Raw genomic sequence first — 22,546 nt, forward strand, 5'->3', positions numbered from 1 at the left:
CTGTTCACACCTACTTGAATGTATAACAACTGTAATGTGATGAAGTGATTAGGTTTATAGCACATTGATGCTTTTGACTGCCTGCAGAGGTTGGGTTGGGTGAAAGAAAAATTCCAGTGCTAAAAAGAAACCCCGATAAAAAAGCCTAAAAACATGCCAAAAATAACCCAAAACCCAAACCTCTGCTTGGAGAGTGATGACAACCTTTGTACTTCTTGAAGACCTTCAGATCAGACAGAGTAGAAGAGCCTGAATCATAGAGTCTCCTCTGAATGCTGGGCACCTGGAAGGATTACATATATCTGATAACATTTGTTTGATTGACGTGAATGGTTGATTGGGTATACTATGACTATTTTGTACATTTTGTATTTATTTATCCATTCCAATTAATGGTTTGTTGTATCTAAGTGTCGATGCAAATTAACCAGTTGTCTCAAAATTTGTCTTTGTGGCACTCCTTATAAAATGTTACCTTTTATCTATGTACAGTTTAGTATCCTTAGGCCACACCAATTTAATTTGAAGGTTCTCGGATTTTTTCAGAAAAAATATGAAGCGACAGGGCGAAAAAAAATAAAATAAAAACAGGTCTAGGCATCCTATTATAGGCTTAAATGCTATGGAATGAGCCATGAAGTCAACACAAAAGCCTGGGTTAAAATTTAAACATTGAATTTTGAACTTTTAATCAAACCACTGCAATGATAGATGGGAAAACTGTAACAACTAGGAAGAAAAGGACTTTCCTCAACTGTCGGGGGCAAAACATTAGCATTTTTCAGTTGATTCAGGGCCAGAATCAAATTTTTTTTTTTTTTTGCAAATCAGAAAAAAACGAAGAGGCGAATCTGAGAACCAACAAATTAAATTGGTGTGGCCTTAGTGTCTGTTTTGACCTATAACCCACCCCTGCAGCTCAAAATACCATGTAGCAAAGTCAAATATTAACTTGCATGTATGGTAGTAGCCTGGGTACCATCCGGATTTTCGCTACGCAATGCTCGAAAAAATCGATTTTTCCGAGCATTGCGTAGCAAAAATCCGGATGGTACCCAGGCTAGTATGGTAGGGGGCACCCTAACATCTGACGCTTTTTCACACGCTGAATCGCTAGTTGTCAGAAAGTGGTCAGGTTTTGATAATGAATTTTGTAGAGAACACACTTGAAGAAGAAATGCAGCCATACTGTTCATGAGCCCTTCACCCTCCATGTTACAAGCAGCAAACGCTGTCCCAAACAAGTCCTCTTTTTACGATTACACGTCTTGCTCTAAAGCTGTTGTTTTAAAAGCAAAACCTGCATTTTTGACACGCTCATCAACCCCCAAACAAGCGTCAAATTCAAACAGATTTTTCACTCGTCTGTTGTCAGAGTGTACGAACTAAAACAAACTTTGTGAGATTACCGATATCAACACAAAAACTCTGTCCATTCTTGTGGTTATTTTTAGGCACGTGCTCCCATGCATATTAGGCCGCAACAAGGATTTTTCAATCTAGTACAGAATTAGGGGTATCTTAGAATCTGTTTTGTATTTTTTCAGGATAAGAAGTTCAACATGACTGTTCTCTTTCCATGGAAACTTTTGTAGTTACCAGTTTGAACCTAGCCTTCATATTTAAAGAATGAATAAAGTAGTGGAGATTAATTTTAGTACTAATAATTGCTTGTACATTACATCCTGTGCCACGACATTGTGAGTGCCAAAAAGTATTCTGATCCTCATGTCAGCACCCTTTCCCATACAGATGAAATGATCATTTGCATATTTGGGAAATGGAGGATTATCTATTTGTGACATCTGTATGTAAATAATAGGACATTCATTTCAAATATTTAACATATTTATGAGTTTAAGATATTTTTATCACAAGGTGGGAATATGTACTCTCCAAGCAGAGGTTGTGGGGGAATGATTGTTAGCTTTTTATATATGGCCTTTTTTTTACCTTCTCTGGCTAATGGATACTACCTGGCCAATTTGATACTGTCTTTTTGTCACCGCAAGGGATCTGCTTGGAGATTATGAATATCTACCTTTTGCCATTTCTTACTTTTTAGCCCGCAAGCACCTGTATAATAGACATGACAGTAAACAGCTTTTACTAGTATGTAATACCTGGCCATGCTAACGTTCAATACAGGTGTTCCAGCTCATGTGATAACTAGCAGTATCACACCAGATTCTAGCATTTATCACATGGGCTTCCAAATGTTCCATAGAATAATTCAAATGCATGCGCCCTTTTCGAAATTTGACTTTGTGATTCAAATATTGGAATTGATGTGGGAACAATATTTTTTAGGGATAACAAATTTCTACATCTCTGGCTCATCAACATGTCATGTGGGTATGACATAATGTTCACGGTGTATAATTCCTCATTAGGCCACACCGACTTAATTTTATGGATGACATCCGTGCGTGCATTGAGTTTCGCCTGTTCTAAAAAAAAATTAAAAATCACGTCCACCGAAGCCTGGGTAGTCCATGGTAGTTAGCGACAATACGGAGCCAGGCATCCAGGCTACCGAAGCTCCACGACTCAAGAACTCAGTACATACGTACAGTGCCGATTTATAAATTCCTCCAAAAGCCAGCATGTGCCAACTTGTCGTATACGTCGCTAAACATTCCTGTGGTTAAGTACCATTATTATTTTTGGCCGGAATTTTTTTTTTTTATTCACCTGCACGCACTAGTTTGGGGGTCTTCAGAGGATGTCATCCTTAAAATTAAGTCGGTGTGGCCTTACCCATAGTGATATGGAATACACCATGTTGTATTTTATATACATTTATGTCAAGCCAAATGACTCTTGAAACATGAACACTGTACATTACCAAATAAGAACAGTTTTCATTTGTTGTTTGCTCACAAGAAGTGAGTTTGGTGAACAAGTTGGATTGTATGTGAACATTTTGTATGTCAGCCATGTTCCATTTTCTTGTCAATGTCGAGTGTAAAAAATATTTTGCAATTTTCCAGAGATTGAATTGCACTTTGAGTAACCGTGCTGTGTAGTGTTCCTGTTGTGTATCGTATCATTGCATCAGATATGCATTGTACATGTATGATTTTGTCATCCTCATTTGAGGTGAATATATTTTTAATCATATTAAAACAAGATTTCGAAAACATCCATTATATACATGTATTTAGAACTTTTGTAAATTTTGTTGCTTTATTTTGTCTCGTTGGATGTGGAAAAAAGATTCTAACTAGAATTCCACGATCTCATACCTTCGCCAAATGAAACCTTAATGACGGAGAAGTTATAGATTATTCCCCATGGTTATGCAAATAGGATCTTCATTTCCATGAATTAAATCAGTTGATCATATTCTTAACCAAAAGACAGTCTTATTGTAACAAAGAATGCCATTCTAGTATTTCCTCAGAATTTATGCAAATGAGGTCCTTATTTGAAGAAGTTATGTTTAATGATGTTCACCTTCACTTAGCTTTCAAATACCCTAAGGCCACACCAATTTAATTTGTTGGTTCTCGGATTCGCCTCTTCGTTTTTTTCTGATTTGCAAAAAAAAAAAAAAATTGATTCTGGTCTTGAATCAACTGAAAAATGCTCATGTTTTGCCCCCAACAGTTGAGGAAAGTCCTTTTCTTCCTAGTTGTTACAGTCTTCCCATCTATCATTGCAGTAGTGGTTTGATTAAAAGTTCAAAATTCAATGTTTAAATTTTAACCCAGCCTTTTGTGTTGACTTCATGGCTCATTCCGTAGCATTTAAGCCTATAATAGGATGCCTAGACCTGTTTTTATTTTTTTTCGCATTGTCGCTTCATATTTTTTCTGAAAAAATCCGAGAACCAACAAATTAAATTGGTGTGGCCTAAGTACTAGTATAAAATTCCACGCAGTTACCATTGCTGAATTACATTTTCTCATTGATTATGCAAGTTAGGTCTTAATGTATAGAACCCATAGCTGCCTGTGTTTCTCATGTTTGAAATTACATATGCCACAGAATAGTCCTATAATGTAATGCAACTTATTCAAAGAATTTCATCATTAATCATGCAAATTACATTCATATTTGCATAATTGTCACAATTGTGTGAAGCAGGACTTGGGCTACCTACATACGTCAAACGGATCTTGAGTTATCTTCCTTTGAATAGTATTAAACAAATGCCCTTGCAGTTCCAGAGCAAGCCGCTAGGGGGCCCAAACTTATGCCACCTCTTCCTCAGCACAAGAGCTCCTTATAATCCAAATTTCGTGACCCTAGCATGTCTAGATCATGAGATGTCAAAACCGGAAGTTCAGCTGCAGTACCATAACAAGCCGCTAGGGGGTCCAAAATCTAATCATTTCCAGGTCTCAAGGCCACCTACCAGATATCAAGTCAATCCATTTAAGCCTTCTCAAGTTATCGTGTTTACAGACACACATACATACATACATACACACACACACACACACACGAACGCCTCTGAAAACATAACCTTCTTGGCGAAGGTAATAAGCATGTTGTTTTCTTAATCATTGGTCATTTCAACTCAAATTACATATGTTGCAAAGTTTTATACTTTGCCAGAATTCCATTTAACATGTCCATCAATAATTATGCAAATGTCAAAACCGGAAGTTCAGCTGCAGTACCAGAACAAGCCGCCAGGGGGTCCAAAATCTAATCATTTACACAAGTTATGATGCTCATCTCTAACGATTATTACATGTCACAAGTATGAAATTCCCATCATTAACCACTGATGAATCGTGGCATATTGATTATGCAATTTTACACCCCTGTTTGCATGATTGCAAAATATACATATCTACAGCCCAAAGTCAAAAGCATGTCCAGAACCAAGAAAACCAGAAGCTCAGCCGAGGATTTATCGCATATCCGAAAAAATCTCATCTCCAAGCAGATGTTAATGTGGCGCAAACGACGTAGTGGCTAATGGTTACAGTCTGGCCAATGGATACTGCCTGGCCAATTTGATACTGTCTTTTGCGCCACCTAAACATCTGCTTGGAGATTATAAGTAAATCCCCATAAAACGATTTTTTTTATTCTTGAGGATCCGATCGTTTCAAATAGAAGGTGAAATCCCTAAAATGCGGCTTTGTATCCGTGGAAAATCTCGTTTGGGATTAGCCTGGTTACCAAACCTATTATAGCTCCCGAGTCCTACATCCTGTCCGCAAATAGAGCGAAGAGGATGTAGGACTCGGGAGCTATAACAGGTTTGGTAACCAGGCTAGTTTGGGATATCCGATCATTCCAGAAAATGACTGATTTGGGCAGAAAGACAAATCTTACTGACGCATCACTTTGGGCGTGCTGATGATGCCAGGAAGTCAAGTACAATAGAAGTCAACTTGAGAACGAACCTAAAAAAGCACAACTTGTTACACTTTTCAGCCATGTTAATATCTCATCTGAATGTTATGTCATTTCTCGGACCCTCAAAACCCGTTCACGGAAGAATTAGTGTGTGCACCATTCATTTAGCCTCCTGTGCAGGCCCCGCGGAATGGAACCTTTTCTTCCGGCCGGTTGTAGGATAGCCGGCTATAACAAAATAACTCTTCTCCACCGCCGCGAGGCCTGCACAGGAGGCTACCATTCATTCAAGTTGTAGAATTCAGTGACCGTAGTTAATATATAGTCAAGCCACTCGATATGATGTTAAAGTCGTCACCAATGTCCAGCATTAGTTCCAGTTATCGGTATCGTATTATTGTAGATACGTGTAGATGGGCTGACTAGACAGCATGTCGTCATGAGATGGCGGAAGTGGTTTTGTGAATCACATGTGCAGTCGTGGCTACATGTATGTACAAGATAACGTTACTGGCATTTCTGTTGTCAACCTACCCGTCTCCTTTCCATTTTCCCCATTTCTAAAGAAATGCTGCTTTGACTGCGTCACTAAAATGCATCTACCATGCTCCAGTATTATCAATAGCACTTTGTGCCGTCACAGGCCTCTCCGTCGTACGTACATTATCACACCCCCTTTATAAAATGGGCGCGCCCTGTGACATCATCCTACCGGTGAGAGAAAACCAAATATAGACTTGCTTGTCGGCTACTCCACACTGGTCATTGTTCCGCACGTCATCTGGGCCCAGACTTCCCCACCAACATGCCGGCCACTGTCATGGACAAGGAGTCAATGAGAGAAGCTTACCAAGATGTTCGTGACGATTCCAGCGATACTATATGGTATGTTGTGACATGGTGGAGCAGGTTAAGTTACCTGGCTGTACTTTGACACCTGGCACTAGGCCTGTACAGCATGTGACCGGATCGTTAACGCAGGTTTTGCCCACTGAAACATGTTAATGACGTCACCTTGATGTGTTCCAGAAAATCCTGTCGTAAAGGACGCCTTTTCTGCGCCGTGTCTGTTTCTGCCTACACGGGCACACCCAGATCCGCAAATTATTGCATTTATGTATCTAATGTAGCGGACCAGCTGGGGGAGGTTCTGTGTTTATACAAGGCGTGCATATCATTACACAACGCGTTGTTTGATCCCAGCAGCCGCGTCACGAAGTATGAATTTCGTGCTAAAGCGGAAATCGGACGTTACTCACATTGATGTTAGACTGTTGTTAGGCCACGGCCACGCCAATTTAATTTGTTGTTTCTCGGATTCGCCCTGTCCATTTTGTTTCTGATTTGCAAAAAAAAGAAGAATTTTTAGGTTCTAAATCAACTGCAAAATGCACAATAAAAGACATATTTTGGCTCGAACGGTTGAACTAAGTCCTCTTCTCCCTAGTTGTTAAAGTTTTTTAATGTAACAATGCAACTTTGTTCCATTCAAACTTCAAAATATATTGTTTTAATTATAAACCAGCCTGGTATGTTGACCTCATAGCTCATATTGTACCATTTCCGGCTATCACTGCACGGGGTGCCTGGGCCTGTTTTTTTTTTTTTAAATTTCGCCCTTTTCTGAAAAAGTCCGGGAAACAGCAAATTAAATTGGTGTGTCTTTAAATGCCCATGTATGGTGCTAGTTCGCCGTGTTTGTTGCGATTTCCTGACCGTCATCCTTCCTGTGCTACTGCAGGGCCACGTTCGGCTACCAGGAGAACAACCTGGTACACCTGAGCTCAGGGGCCGAGTTTGACGGCTTTAGGGAACAATTCAACGGTAAGGACATCTTTAAAACTAGAAGTCAAAGATCTCATACCTTCATCGTTTGTTATTTGGTTTTTGTATAGTACAATATATTGTAGTATGTCGTTTTAAATTGCTTCGGCTCAAATTAACGACTTTTACGGGATGTGGATGGAGCAGCGCTCGATAGGTAACTGATAGGTAAGGTTTGGTTTGATTTATTTGGAACTCTTGAGTCCACATTAAAATACTACGTATACAAAATAAAAGGACGGAAATGTACAACAAATTATGCAATAGAGTGAAAAGATAGAATAGTACATAAGCTAAACTCAAAATCAGAGTGGTAGTCAAAATATGAATTATACAACAAAGTATACAACAAAATATTTATTTGGTTTAACAAAGAAATTGATAACGCAACTCAAAGTCGGAGTTGGACAGATCATCAGAGCAAAAACGAAATATAATCAAATAAAATACAATCTATACTGAAGGTAATAAAACAAGTTAGTATTTGATTACATATGAAACCAAAATAGCAGATAATTGTTAACGGTTCTTAGGTTGTCATTCAGTTTTTTCTTGTTTTTTTAAGGCCGTCCTGTTTTTTATTGGTACTATTATTATTGTTATTAATATTAATGGGTAAAGAACATGCATAAAGAAAGGGCAATTAGTTCTGGAGTAAGGTCATCTGGTCAACGTCTGAAGTGATACAGTACAGTAGAACACCAAGACTGCGTCCCATGTTAGGCCCGGTTTACACGTGCGTCGTTTATATGTATCAGGCGTAGAACGTGCGCGTTTTGTGCGACAGATTTTTTTAGCGTGTAAACATTGAACCTACGCCCCCTCCTGGATGTGCCACAGAAAAATGACGCGCGGCACAGGTTGTTTACACGCTAAAAAAATCTGTCGCACAAAACGCGCACGTTCCACGCCTGACACATATAAACGACGCACGTGTAAACCGTCCTTCGCAGCCTTGTGGGGCGGCACAAACCGTCCCTACGGGGCATAACTCCCGTCGCTCCCGGAATAACGCCGCTGCCTAACGGTGGTCGGTATGAGTCACGTCGGTATGAGGCGAATGCGACATGCGCACAGCGATCGCTTCTACTCGCAGAATACCGATTGATCCAAGCTGCCTCAAAACTCATAAAGGAGGTGTTTGTTCACAAGAATTGACAAATATTTATATAAGGCCACACCGACTTAATTTTATGGATGACATCCTCTGAAGACCCCCAAACTAGTGCGCGCGGGCGAAAAAAAGAGAAAAATCCGGCCAAAAATAAGAATGCGACTAAACCACTAGGAATACAAAGCCGGTATTGTGAATTTGGCGCATTACATAGCGACGTATACGACAGGCCGGCACATGCTGGGTTTTTGCGGAATTCATGAATCGACACTGTACGTATGTACTGAGTTCTTGAGTCGTGGAGCTTCGGTAGCCTGGGTATCCGGCTCCGTATTGTTGCTGACCACCATGGACTACCCAGGCCTAGAGCCAGGCCAGAGCCTCAATAGACGTTATCTTTTTTTTTTAGAATAGGCGAAAATCAATGCGCGCGCGGATGTCATCCATAAAATTAAATCGGTGTGGCCTAACAAAAGTTGTCACAGCTTTAAAAGTTCCAATCACAGTCAACAGTTATCTAAAGAGCCTGATCTAAAATCAATGCAAAATAAACAATGTATCTAACAATCCTCTTAGATTTCTACATAGCGGATCCCAGTCCGACATGTGGGCGGGTTTATCCTGTGTACGACTCGGGGACACAACCATGTGTACACCTTTTGTCTCCATTTCTGCAGATGACGGGCGGATTTTCGGGTTCCTCCGCGTGACGGCCGGAGACGAGCTGAGCAAACGGAGCAAATTCATCCTCATCACGTGGGTGGGAGAGAACGTCAGCCCGCTGAAGAGGGCGAAGACTGGGACGGACAAAGCACTGGTCAAACAGGTCATACAGGTGGGCATCGCCATACTGCAACTTGCATGCCCGTAGCCAAGGCTCAAAGGTCTACTTTTTGGTCCACTTTTTATGTAAAGGTCAAAGATTTTTCTTTAGATGGACTGATTTGTATCACCAGCGGGGCTGGAATCGTATAAAAACTGCCTACTTTGTCATTGAATAAAAAGTAATCTCTGATTTTTTCTTTGAAATCCTCTCAAAAACGCAGGAAATGCCATTTCAGAAGGTTCATTTTTTCCAAATTTTACGTGGGAGCATGCCCCCGGACCCCCCTATGAACCTCGCGCCTTCGTGCCTCGCCTCGCCCCTACGGCGCTCGCTGGTTCCTCAAGCACTGGGAAGAACCCTCCCCCCCCCCATGCAAAATCCTGGCTACGGGCATGACTTGTATTAGTTGTAACCATCTGGACAATCTTCGCTAGAACTGTTCACTTAACAATACATGTAGCTGTAGCCCACACATCGTCAGATTGTGTAACTCCTCGCTTTACTAGACTACTTCAAGTGCAATGTTAGCTTTTAGTCGATTTATACTTATTGCTGTTTAAACTGTTATTTTAATGCGTTTTTGTGCATCTCTGGTAATTCTAGCGTGTTTACCATATTTTTGACGTTGAATACAATTGTTGTGATGCCCTTACACCAATTCAGCCAAACACTTGGCTGCAGGCTGTGGACAAGATACAAGTTGACAATAAACCATTAATTATTATTAGTTTTCCTCATAGACCAGCTTCATCTGAACCAGAACTGTTTTGTTCTCAACCTCAGTAATATTTCTGGGTCCTGCCAGAAAGGGATAGTTACGTAGAGATGGCACAACTTGAGTTAAAAGTCGGACTTTAAAAGTTTTACACCTTTTCTTTGATAACGGATAATGGTTTTATTCCATACTTGTACACACCAGCAGGGCTCTTGGAATCGACCCTGACTTGCTCTGAGATTCGCATTTCTAGTATATTAGTTAACTGAAAGTTTAAAACCATTCACTGAAGAAAGAAAGAAAGAAAGAGAAAGAAAGAAAGAAAGAAAGAAAGAAAGAAAGAAAGAAAGAAAGAAAGAAAGAAAGAAAGAAAGAAAGAAAAGAAAGAAGGAAAGAAAAAGAAAATTTAGATGTTGGAATAGTCATACACTGTAAAGTTGTAAACGTGATCTGTCAAAAGCCATCAAAAAGATTATTTTGTCACAGATAAACCTCTCAACCATTTATATATGACATACACGTGTACATTTGACAGTTCTAACAATGGTTTGTACATGTATCTGTTCCAGAGCATCGCTACAGAGATTATGACCAGTGACCTGGCTGACATAGACCTGGACTTTATCATGGGTGAAGTCAAGAAGGCTGGAGGCGCCAACTACGGCACAGGGGTCCGCGACTGACGACTGGGCCATTCAGAACTGGGAGATTCAGAACATGTTTTAAAACCTTGTTATCATAAAAAGTCCTTCCAATAACAACACGAATACTATACTAGGGTATGAAATATAGCAACCTGTAGTCACTGTGGTAGTACAAATGGTCTCACAATTGTCAGTCTGAAGATAGTAGAAAACGTCTCTAAAATCATGATACATGTAGAAGAGCGAAGGTGGAGAATGTAGTAAATGCATTGGGAAAATGGATGCTAATGTAAGGCAATGCAGGTCGGATCCTACATGTACTTTGACCAAATTTACGTTCATATCTGAAAGGCTTTCCTGCAATTGATTTCTACTGCTGCAGATCTTTTTGTGTCAAACTTTGCAGGTACAGTGCCCCTGTTGGTCCCTGGTAGAGCTCTACTTTCAGACCACTGCTCTGGGTGAATTGGACCCAAAGAAAGGTCCACAAATGTAATGAATTTGTCAGCTCATTTACAACTTTAGAAAGTCTTTGTTAACAACTTTGTAATACAATTTGATGCATCTGAGAGTAATGACAATAAAACATTCCAGACTACATGGGCTTATCGTAAACATTCTAAGTGTGTGTGCATGGGGGTGGGGTTTAAAGTTTTATTCAATGTTTTAGGCCACACCAATTTAATTTCTTGGTTAACGGATTTTTCTAGAAGAATAATGAGTGGGCGGGCGAAAAAAATGAAAATAAAAACAGGCCTAGGCATACTATTATGGCCCAAAATAGTACGATAGGAGCCATGAAGTCAACACACCAGGCTGGTTCAAAATTTAAACAATGAATTTTGAACTTTTAATGATACCACTGCATTGAAAGATGGAATAACTCTAACAACTAGGAAGAAAAGGACTGTTTTCAACTGTTCAGGGCAAAATGTGAACATTTGGCAGTTTATTCTCAATTTTTTTTGCAAATAAGAAAAAAATGAAGCGGGCAAATCCGTTAACCAAGAAATTAATTTGGTGTGGCTTTACTTCAAATTTTTAAATGGAAGCACAGCAAGGACCCACTGCTTGACATCATGTACCAAAAGTACAAATGTAGACACATCTATTTCATGAACAGCATTGAAGAAGTCAACCAAAAAATTGGGTAAGTCACAATTTCATTTCACTGTAGGAACATAAATTTCAGCTACAATTTCAAAATGACAGTCAACTCCTATGTCAGTCTTGTCTTAAGCACGAGTTACACTAGACTTTTTATCTGTCCTATACCAAGTACATCCATGGTGTTCTTTCCTGTTAACCAGTGCTTTAAGGGTTAAAAAGTAAGTAAACCTAGTGCTGGAGACTTAGCACCAAATTTTAGGTTTAACATAGGCCGTGTTCATGTGAAATCAGTGAAGGCGCTTTACATGTGGTTTACCCCGAAGCCGGTTTCAAGTGGCCCCATCTGAACGCTCCAAATCACATTGAAAGCGTCTCGATCGCAAGCCACTTCTAGAGGTGGTTTCAAATCGGTTTTCCCGCATCGCGATTTGCGTCTGAACGCAATGTGATTTCAATGTAACTTCGCCTGGTCATGGATTACGGGGTGATATTTCTTTATTTATATGCAATACCAACTTTTACGTGGCAGCAACTTAAAAAGCAGTAATGGTCAAATAATGTGTCCGTTCTAGGGCGAGCTTCACCACCTCTGGCGGGACCACGTCGGCATTCGACCAAGATACGCTGGGAGGGGGGCATCAACAAGCAGGTCGTTGACCTCTGTCATTAATAACACACTACCTTGCTTGTTTTCATCAAACAACAATATAATGTAGCTCAGGCGATCGGACACGGTTTGAAAGGAATGTATGGCACGTGGACCAGATGTGAGGAATGTGAGTTACCCGAATCGCGGTTTGGGTGACTTCACATGAACAAGGCTATATATAAACAGGCATAGTTCAGTACAGGTGTAACACATCAGAAAGGGATGACAGCACAATACAGTCAGAAATAATCTGCTTGGATTCCTTAATGACTAAATGGTCATATCTCTTACACACAAAAAAACAAACACAAAATGACCCAAATACACAATGTAACGTAGTGAAACTCATACATTGTATTCTTACTGTCATATGCTGATCTACACAACACATAGTCAGATCTACATGTAGGCTACCACTCCTATCTGGGTTGATGGTTCTTATATTGCAGGAAATAGCTGCAGAGCAGGTGAAAGTCAGACATTCTGACTGATTTTTGATGGTGTCTTGGTCTGTAATACATGTAGGACAAGGGTGTATGTTTGGTGCAAACCTCGAATTATTGGCCACTATCTATGCCATTATTCATTGTTGAAAATATAGTTTGGAATACTAGTAATCCTTTGAAGAGCAGGGTTTGGTGTCCAATTTTCCTGGTGTAAATAAGTCCATGTAACGTTACATAATTGTACATGTATTCTTACATGTACATTGTACTATCCTGCCGGGTGGAAGTCATTGATACACTGCACAATTATCTGCCATGATTTGGTACATCTATACGCTCGTAAATTCAGGTGTTTTTGCAATTTTCTAATACAATTTCTTCAAGAAGAAACAAAACCACAAAATCTATGAAGTACTACTGTAACAGTAAGAGTTAAATTCCATTATTTAATCAATTTCTAAACAAATATTTCAAATTTTATGAAAATTGGGAAGACTTTGGACAACAGTGTCATCCATGTCCATATTGAAGAGTGGACTCTCATGATCACACCAGTTTGCGTTTCTTGCAGGCGTTTTCCTGCCTGTCCTGTACAGGCCCCAGTGGAGACACAGCCTGCAGCAGGTCTGTTTCTGATGCCCGGCCAAACAGAGCCAGCAGTAAGGCTACACCATAGCCAGTCGCTCGCTCACCCTGCAGGAAGGGTACAAGAACTCACATTCAGCAGTCATCAGAAACAAAGTCATTAAAAACAACAATACCATATAAAAACAAGTTTAGTAGCTCGCTCACCCTGCAGGAAGGGCACAATAACTGACATTCAGCAGTCATCAGAAACAAAGTCATTTCAGGGCAGACAGTACTACTAGTATTAGATTTGTCCATAGGAATACATGGTTAAATACACTTAGAAGTCCTCATGAAAGTACTTGCCCATACTTCAATCTCAAAAATTTTTCGGCACCAGGTAGCCACAAGGGTCTGATTCCCAAAAATAGAAAGGAAACAGGGGGTCGACCACCTCAAATTCCCACCACAGCTGATGATAGTAACAAAACCTCAACTTTGACCTACATTTTCCATGGTATCAATCCGCCTGGCCAGACAAGACCTAACCACTGACATCTCTCACTACGCCCACTAAACTGGTGAAATAAACAAAACATGACCATAATGACCAATGTAGGAAAGTTTAGACCCTACCGGTACCTGTGCCTTCCAGCCCCCAAATCTCCAAAATGGACCAAAACTTTCAAGAGAAAAAAGGATTTTCAAAGGTATTAACTAGGCACTACAATCGTGTTCCCATTTTTTGGCCTCTACTGCGCAACGCAAATGTGGTGTCTGCCCTTAAAACAACAATACCATACGAAGGCAAGCTTTTTTTTTTAACGGAGTGGTTCAATGCAAGGCCTATACGACCACTTCTAGGCAATGAACTAGAAATATGAGAGAAACATGGCTATGTCAGGAGATGGCGGTGAACGTTTGATTTGAAAGCCTGTAGATTGTAGGTTGGTGGGAAACACTTGTCAGGGAGGGAATTCCAAAGCTTGGGAAAAGAAACTGTCACTTTAAAAAGATATCGAACAAGGAATTTGGACGGTGAAGTTGTGAGGTTATATACAATGTACAGTTCTAGCAGGCCCCAAATACCACCTGTACAAATGTTCATGCAGGTTTATAGAGCAGGTAAAATTGGAGCTGTGCAGGTATTTCTGATCATGTACTGGGTATACATGTGTTGAGGATTTTTGTTTGCTGTATGTACAGTAACTGATATTTTGAGTCTTACAACCTGTGAAATGCGACATGTAAATAAAGAATTCAAATGGTTCTTTAACAGTTTGCAGTTTGATGCATTCTTCATACTTTTCATGCAAAGCAGTGCAGGTAAAATTTGTCAAGTGAAGGTTATATCCAATCCTACCTTCACCAGTGCAGATATAGCCTGGGTTCCAGACCCATAGCACACTGGACACAAAGTATCTCAGTGAGCCTGGGTCTGGCGGAGGCCTTGGAAAAGGCTCTCCAGCATAAGGAGGAGCCTGTTACATGGCACCACCATTGGTCAGCAGGAGACAATCTTGGGTTCAACAGTTAAAACCAGTCAATTTTCTAGATGTATTTGGAGTTTATTTTCCAAAATAACAGCAGAACTTAATTTAACAGTAGAAGTAGTGTACAACCCAGGCTTTTCTGTTTGTTTAGGTAACAGTCCTCTAACACACCAGGACAAAATACACCTTATCTACAGTTTTATCTTATCTGCTTATGAAGATTCAAACACACAGCTGGGAGTTTTTAACCAATCATAGCAGAGGTGTAAAATTGCTTCCTGCTGTTCCACCAATGGGGCCTTACGCTCAGATACTGAGCGTTCGAGTGGCAGGTCTATCTGGCCCTACCAGACCCAGGCTCACTGAGATATTTTGTGTCCAGTGTGCTATGGGTCTGGAACCCAGGCTAGTGCAGATATGCAGAAAAAAGGATCTCAATCTAGTTTAATCAGACATGTGGACTTTAGTGTATTCCTGTTGGTGAGTGGGACTTACAGAATGTGCTGGTGCTGCCATGTCTATATGAAGCCACACCCCTGGCCAGTCAAATCCCAGATGGGCACCAATGAAGAGTCCTGCACATGAGCTCTGTGCATTGTTCCTGTCCTGTTAAAGAACAATTACAGTACATTCTTAGAAAATACTGTTATCAGCTACATGTACAATGTATATCATATTCTTTTAAAAATCCTGCTATGAAATTTAGCTTAGAGCTTACAGTACAAAGTTAACAGTACTGTATAGTTTATATGTAAGGCCACACCGACTTAATAATGACATCCGCGCGCGCATTGATTTTTGCCCCCAAAAAAAGGTCCTCCGAGGCTCTGGCCTGGCTTTAGGCTCTGGAGGACGGCACGCAGGCTACCGAAGCTCCGCGACTCAAGAACTCAGTACATACGTACAGTGCCGATTCATAAATTCTGCAAAAATCCAGCATGTGCTGGCCTGTCGTATACGTCGCTATGTAATGCGCCAAATTCACAATTATACTGGCTTTGTATTCCTGTGGTTTAGTAGCATTTTTATTTGGGGCAGGGTTTTTCTCTTTTTTTTCGCCCGCGCGCACTAGTTTGGTGGTCTTCAGAGGACGTCATCCATAAAATTAAGTCGGCGTGGCCTAATGCTTAGGAAAAAGTGGTGTGTTGCTGGTTATCTGACTCACCCTAGCAACAACATGCTGACCCAAGCTTTTCTGGGGTTGACTGCTGGCAAGGGACATAAAATCTGATCAGATTTAACAAGTGCATTACTTGCATTATCATGAAGTTAATAATAAAATAGAAGTCTGCTACATATGAAATGACTGAGGAAATTGCCACTCACAGCTACTGAGTTCTTCATATCAGCAACAGCACTATTGAACTCGCTGAAGTGCAGTTCTGGGCAGTACGGTAGGGGGTGCACCAGATCACCTGACTTGCGCCCTGCTGTTACACACGCCTGTTCCCACTGCTCACTGGAACACAAAAGCAGTCACAGGAACACAAGGTTACAGTGATACTGAGGTTTGGTGCAACTATAGATGTACAGGCACTGTGGAAGACCCATCACCAAACCAGACTCAACACATTGCATATTGATCTTGGTTGGCCAACTGTGAGAGAGAGATTTTCCATTAGCATGTTGGTAATGTTCTTTAAGATTGTTACAAGTCACAAACCACAGTATATCTACAACTCCCTTGTGCCTGTTCATGTATCTCACATTCACAATACCAGATCTTCTGCACAGAACAACTTAAGATTACCCAGACGTAAGATGAACAGTAAGAAACGTTCATTCCTGTATCATGCAATATTGCTGTGGAACAATCTACCATATCACGTTAAGACACTGAGTAACCTACTCAGGTTTAAAAAAGCTATGATCACAAACAGTGTTTGCGATAGCCTCAACCTCTAGTTTTTAAATTGTTAATATCGACTTGTGTGTTCATTGTTGATGTTTTGGTGTATTCATGTGTTTTTAAATGTATTCACTGTATTTTCCATGTATGTGATTATGTAATTTTAATGTTTGAGCCTTGAAAGACTATCCCTGCAGGGCTAAAAGGCTTCGAAATAAATGAAATGAAACACATGTCAACAGCAATGCTGCATCAAAACTATGAATCAATACATTTTGTACTGTAATGTCTACTGGGCAATTTCTCCCTGGCCCTCGCACTGGTTGGATCCTCCCTACATCAAACCAAGGAAGTTATATAACTGTATCTACATGTACATTGCATGCACATGGGGAGGGACAATCATCTTTAAGTAAAGATGCATCGAGTGAAATGTCTTGTTCCATCTTATTTAAGCCTTGGTCACAACCCACCGTACGTGCTTCTGCGTGCAAAAACATGGGCAAACGTAGGGCATCCGTGCGTGGTGAGTACAGCCTCTGTACGGAGTCCTACGGATTTTGGAGCACGCAGACACGCCGTAGAACTTTAAGTGCATGTAAAACTTTTTCTGCGTGCGGTCTGCGGATTCACCACCCGTGCGTGCGAGTTAATCTCCAAGCAACAGACAGTATCAAATTGGTCAGGCAGTATCCATTTGCCACCTTGTGCAACCGTGCGAGTGACCTACTCCCTCGGCCGGTCACCCTACGTTTTCTGAAAAACGTAGCAGACGTGGCCTCCCAAAAAAAGTATGGTCAAAAGGCACGTACGGCGGGTTGTGACCGGGGCTTTAGTGGGGTTTGGCAGTAGCAAAGAAGTAGTATAAGGAGTGCTGTAGTAGGCATCTATCTAGTGTCTACACTGTACAGTACGAGACCCTTACTTGTTGGTAAGGATGGCGGCGTGGTATTTCCCCACAGAGATGCCCTGAGCACCAGTCAGGGTAGCCATGTCCACTATGATGTCTGCCTGAAGATCCTTGGCAGCATAGGCCACCTGACATGACATCATTCATCCAGTTTATTCATGCACAGGACATTGATTGTTGCAAAATCATTACACTTAAGTGTATAAAAGACTTAGTAATCATGTACAAAGTCTCTATTATTATATAATAATATTATTATCATTTTTGATGTACTGTAACATCATGTCAAGTGCTGAAGTCATGACAAACCTAGGGGGCTGGGGGGGGGGATTCTCCTCCAGGAAAACTTCAACATCTTGGCCCTTTGAAATGCTACATGTATTTCCTGCATTTTGAGGAGCAAATTTGACTGGTAGGCATCTCTTTCCATATCTTTATACACATTGATTTTTGTCAAAGATGACGGATTGGGAAAATTCTGTCAAATGACAGAAAGACAGACGCTGGGTAGAATACTGGAGCACAGTACACAGTACATGTACATGTACATGGCTGGGGTAACATCAGAACAGGTGCAGATAAGCTTTTGTCATTCTTTATCTTGATTACATCGTCTTGTAAAAACTTTGCAGCAAAAATAAGAAAAACTTACCCCATCACCGAGGACCAAGCGGCCTTCAGCATCCGTGTTGTTTATCTCCACAGTCCTACAACATTTCAGAATTGGTTATACAACTTGCACAGGTAAAATAATAACTGTGCAGGTACGTGTATTTTTTATGTCTTCTGTACCTACATGGATATGTACAATGTAATCTGCACTGGCACATGTATAACTTCTATTCAATCATGTTGTATGTTGGCATTTGTTATTTCTGGGGAAGATAAAATAAAGTACTCTTGTTTTAGTTTAAACTGTAACAGACTGGAGTCCTACCGTCCTGAGTAGAGTTTGTGGATGTCGTCTGGTCGTGTGGCGAGTGGACCCACGGCGTTCTCTGCCAGACAGAAGACTGCATGAAGGTTGTCCTGGAAGCCCTGCATGGATGGAGACACATACATGTACAATGTATACACATGTACTAATCTCATATATGTCATATTACATTGAAATTGGCCAGACAAACTAGCCATCCTATAGAAGATTTGGGGATGTATTTTGAGTTGCATTTCTTATGGCAATCCTGGTTTACGACTGCAGTCATGAGTACACATGCCACAGATGGCTGTGGGTTACACACGTCTCCCGAGCATCAACTTCAGAATTATCTTTTCGTGAATTGAATTTGAGTCTACTACATGTAGATGTAGTACATGTACATGTACATGTACAATTATGCATTTGTATTTTATAAGCATGTCTAAAAGTAATTTATAACTGATCCCTGCCAGACATTGCTACATATGAATATTGCTTTATATAGCACTTGAGTAATTGTCCTTAGAATTTTTAATGGTTGAACACGGCAATTTTAACATTGTATTATATCGTAACGATTTTAACTGTAAATGTGTTAACTTCTTAAGTTACACATTTTTGTAGACTGACAAGTTTGTAAAATCGCCTCACAATTCAGCCCGTCACGGCTGCCAGGAGGCATTCATGTAACAACTAAAGTTCTAATAAACCAGTCTACTACTACTACTACATACGCGATCCATCAAACTCAAACAAAACATTGGAAGAAGTCATACCTGCAGTTGGTGAAAATGAATGATGTTAGAGAATAGAAACACCCCTAAACTCTGACTTAAATTGTTCATCAGAGTGGGAAATAATGGAGAAAATGTCACAGTCCTTACCTGCAGGACAGCAGCACAAAATGCCCCCAGAATAGCAGCAGCACCTCCACAGTCTCTCTTCATGCCTGGCATAGCAGTCTGTACAGTACAGAATAATTGTGGAACAAATATGTGTATCATTTGTATTATTTATTAACAGCCTCCAGTTTAATTCCGGACTTCCAGTTTAATTCCGGACTGGCCTCCCATATCTCAGCCACCTTACACCCTGATGGGCTAAAATTGCAAACTATAGGTAAAAATGATGTAAGAAATACGTAGCCACCATCGATTGCCCCCTGGGGATTAATCTAAATTTGCAACATTATGCATAATTATGCATAATTATGCATAATTATGCATAAGGGTTTGAAGGTTATGCATAATTATGCATAATGGTCAAGAGTTATGCATAATGCTTCAAACAGTTATGCATAATTGTTCATAAGGCTTCCAAGGGTTATGCATAATTATGCATAACTGTTCTCAGGCTTATGCATAATTATGCATAACTGTTCTCAGGCTTATGCATAATTATGCATAACTGTTCTCAGGCTTATGCATAATTATGCATAATAGTTGGAATTTTCCAAGTTACGCTCTGTTTACCATTGGTTTTGCTGTTATATCTGTTGTGTTGACTGTAGTTTGTTTGTTTGTTTGTTTGTTTTAGGATCTCCATCAGTGTGAATTTCACACTACTCTTGTCCGTAGTGAATAATCAGATAAGTACTAGTATTTGGACCATCGCACACCAGGGCATGCCCCTTCTCTTTTTCAAAAGGTGTGGTTTGTTACAACACTACATGGACTCTTAGCTGGTGAGTTACACTGGCCAAAGGGTGGCCAAGGTTTAACTGGCCTTTCTTATTAGGTAGGTCAACTTCTCTGTTTGTAGACCCCGTTCACCTTCAAAAAGATGGATCCGGATTGACCACGGACCCCGATCGAAATTATTGAAATTCAGTCAATCCAGATCAGTTTTTGCAGTGTGAACACTCAAATCCAGATTGATTTTCTCCCATCCCGATCCAAAAGTAATCCACCTCGAGGAGGTAGTTCAAGACACTTGCGGCGGGATCAGGCGTAACCGCGAGTGTGAACACAAAATGGATTGGCTTCCGATGCCTGGTGTGATGCAAAGTACCACAAAAATAACCGATCAGCCTATAATATCATTAGACATGGACCTTGTAAGATGCTGTGAATACATTGCCAATCAATATGAATAGAAAACACGCAGTTACATGTTTTCCCCCAAGTTACTAACTTTACGCTCGAAAGTTGAATGGCGAGTGGGATCACAGTCTTTTTAGTGAATGTTACAACCCGCAAAATATCAGCCTTCACGCAACGGGAGCTAAATCCTGGCCACTCAAACATGTTCACAGAGGAAATCAGTCCTATCTGGCAAAATAGATCCTAAAAGGATATAATTTGTTGAAACTGTCACAGATGGCCTAATATAAGCTACTTCTAATATTGCCCTAACGTTAAACTGTTACATCAGATGTATTCGTTTTCTTCTGTCGTTGGTCTATATTTCTGCCTAGATTCCACGTTGTATAAACTTTTTGAGTTCCTTCTTAAGCAAAATTTCTGGCGCAGTTGCAGCGGTTCTGGCGTGGTCAAGATGGTGGGCAATCTGCATTTGAAATGCGGTGACTTGAAACACAAAAAAAAAGCAATTTAACTGCAAATCTAATAATAAAAGTGTTAGCAACAAGGATGTAGTGTTTGCCCACACAGCTGAGCAGCATATACATATTGTATAGTCAAATTTTTATAATGGAGCATTGGGTTTTTCTCTGCTGCATAGAAGTTTACCCTTACAGTCATGTTACGAGAAGTTTCTAAACGGGAACAAACTATGCGGCTGCAGATGTCTTACTGAGGGACGACTGTACTGTGTGTGCAAGATGTTGGTTAGCTTGAGGAATGAATCCCCTTCAATTTATACCTCTAGATCTGGGAGGAGGTTTGAAACTTTTTACTGAGCACAATGCTACTAAAATTGGCTCACTTTGCATATTGATTCTGACAAGAGTTATCCTACAGGTATGAAGTGGCACAGGGAACAATTTTCCTGCAGCCTTTTTGTAGTGCCCATTCATGCTCTCCATGTTATGAAGGACAATCTTCCCTTCCCCCTGTGCAGTGCTGAAAGCGTTTACCATCATCCAACATGGTAGTCATTTTTGAATTACATTGATTCTGGTAGTTTGGTACAAAGTTTCCAATAGTTGTCAGAGAGTAGATTCTATTTTATTCAACTGGAAGAAGTGAAAATTTCATGTGCATTGTATATGCCTCAAGAAAGGCTTCACATGTCTTAATTACACGCTGGATTAGCCAGCTAATCCTTGGGAGACCCTCACACTCACAGTGCAGTTGGGTGGACTCTGGTACAAATGTAGGCCCTCTGGTCAGGGGATAAATCATTTAGCAACACCAGAAGCCAGACACATGCTCTATTTATTCTTAGGAGGTCTCCTGATACCTCCTTATCTAGGGCAGATGAGGCCATGACAAGCAAGCCCACAATTTTCTACCACAGTTGCTTCTTGGAGATCATGTTACAAGCCAACCCTAGCATGCTAACCAGTAGTAGGCATTTTGTTGGTCTACTAAAAAGGTTACGAAAAAATTGCAGAACTTTTGAAACTTAAAAAATCACTAGTGGATGGGTTATAGTATTGAAAACTAAACTTGTAATATTTTCATAATTTACCAAGGATATACATTTTGTAATGTCCTTCTTAAAGCATAGTCTTGATGTCAGACTGTTTCCAGTATTTTAAACACATTGTCTAGTATACAGTCAAACTTGCAAAAGTGACCACCTCTCCGTGAATAGTTTCATCAGGTTAGTAAGTCACTGAGTAGAGAGAGACTCTCTTTACACAAGTCTTTTATTCAACATTTCGGTGACTGTCTCTCACCTTCCTCAGGGCAACCGTGGACCTGTTCTCTGTGTTCTCTGTAAATGCTTTGATCTCATAACTGACCACAATTTTGTATATATGCAACTCCTTTGTTTGGCATTATAGTGATACAGTTCCCTGTAACCATGATGCATTTGGGAATGCTGTGTAGCAGCGACACCTCACACCTGTGCTGCAATGCAATGTGAAGTCCGACAATTGCCCTGAGAAGGTGACAGACGGTCACCGAAACGTCAGCTGAATAAAAGACTTGGTTGTGTAGAAAATGTCTCTTAGTCATGATCAGTGACCACCTCTATAAGCCGGCCATCTGGTCATAATGACAGCTTTTTCTCATTCCCAAATTTTAC

The 22,546-nt window shown here is 40.4% G+C and overlaps 2 protein-coding genes across 2 annotated transcripts in view; one reads left to right on the top strand and one right to left on the bottom strand.

The window, feature by feature from the left end:
- The first annotated feature begins 6,012 nt into the window (after window positions 1-6,012).
- On the top strand, window positions 6,013-11,047 carry LOC109461636 (coactosin-like protein). The gene is made up of 4 exons (XM_019758016.1): window positions 6,013-6,207; window positions 7,064-7,146; window positions 8,938-9,095; window positions 10,371-11,047. Exons 1-4 carry the CDS (start codon window positions 6,128-6,130, stop codon window positions 10,482-10,484), a joined length of 435 nt encoding a protein of 144 aa, XP_019613575.1. The 5' UTR covers window positions 6,013-6,127; the 3' UTR covers window positions 10,485-11,047.
- Window positions 11,048-12,713: 1,666 nt separating this feature from the next.
- Window positions 12,714-22,546, bottom strand: part of LOC109461632 (probable aminopeptidase NPEPL1) — a 29,854-nt gene continuing 20,021 nt past the window's right edge. Inside the window, exons 6-12 of the mRNA XM_019758012.1 lie at window positions 19,273-19,350; window positions 18,407-18,507; window positions 18,122-18,176; window positions 17,485-17,597; window positions 16,037-16,169; window positions 15,206-15,316; window positions 12,714-13,343 (exon numbers count right to left, since the gene is read on the bottom strand). Coding sequence (XP_019613571.1) covers window positions 13,197-13,343; window positions 15,206-15,316; window positions 16,037-16,169; window positions 17,485-17,597; window positions 18,122-18,176; window positions 18,407-18,507; window positions 19,273-19,350 — 738 coding nt within the window. The 3' untranslated portion in view covers window positions 12,714-13,196. The remainder of the gene's footprint in view (window positions 13,344-15,205; window positions 15,317-16,036; window positions 16,170-17,484; window positions 17,598-18,121; window positions 18,177-18,406; window positions 18,508-19,272; window positions 19,351-22,546) is intronic.

Source organism: Branchiostoma belcheri, unplaced genomic scaffold (genome assembly GCF_001625305.1).
Source record: "Branchiostoma belcheri isolate BF01 breed outbred unplaced genomic scaffold, Haploidv18h27 scaffold94, whole genome shotgun sequence".
NCBI classification, from domain to species: Eukaryota; Metazoa; Chordata; class Leptocardii; order Amphioxiformes; family Branchiostomatidae; genus Branchiostoma; species Branchiostoma belcheri.

What these genes read in the sequence shown, in the direction of transcription:
- LOC109461636 (XM_019758016.1), top strand. Translation starts at nt 6,128, where the DNA reads ATGCCGGCCACTGTCATGGACAAGGAGTCAATGAGAGAAGCTTACCAA. An exon ending in GATTCCAGCGATACTATATG is followed by an intron (nt 6,208 to 7,063) that starts GTATGTTGTGAC and finishes GTGCTACTGCAG; the next exon opens with GGCCACGTTCGGCTACCAGG. An exon ending in TGGTCAAACAGGTCATACAG is followed by an intron (nt 9,096 to 10,370) that starts GTGGGCATCGCC and finishes TATCTGTTCCAG; the next exon opens with AGCATCGCTACAGAGATTAT.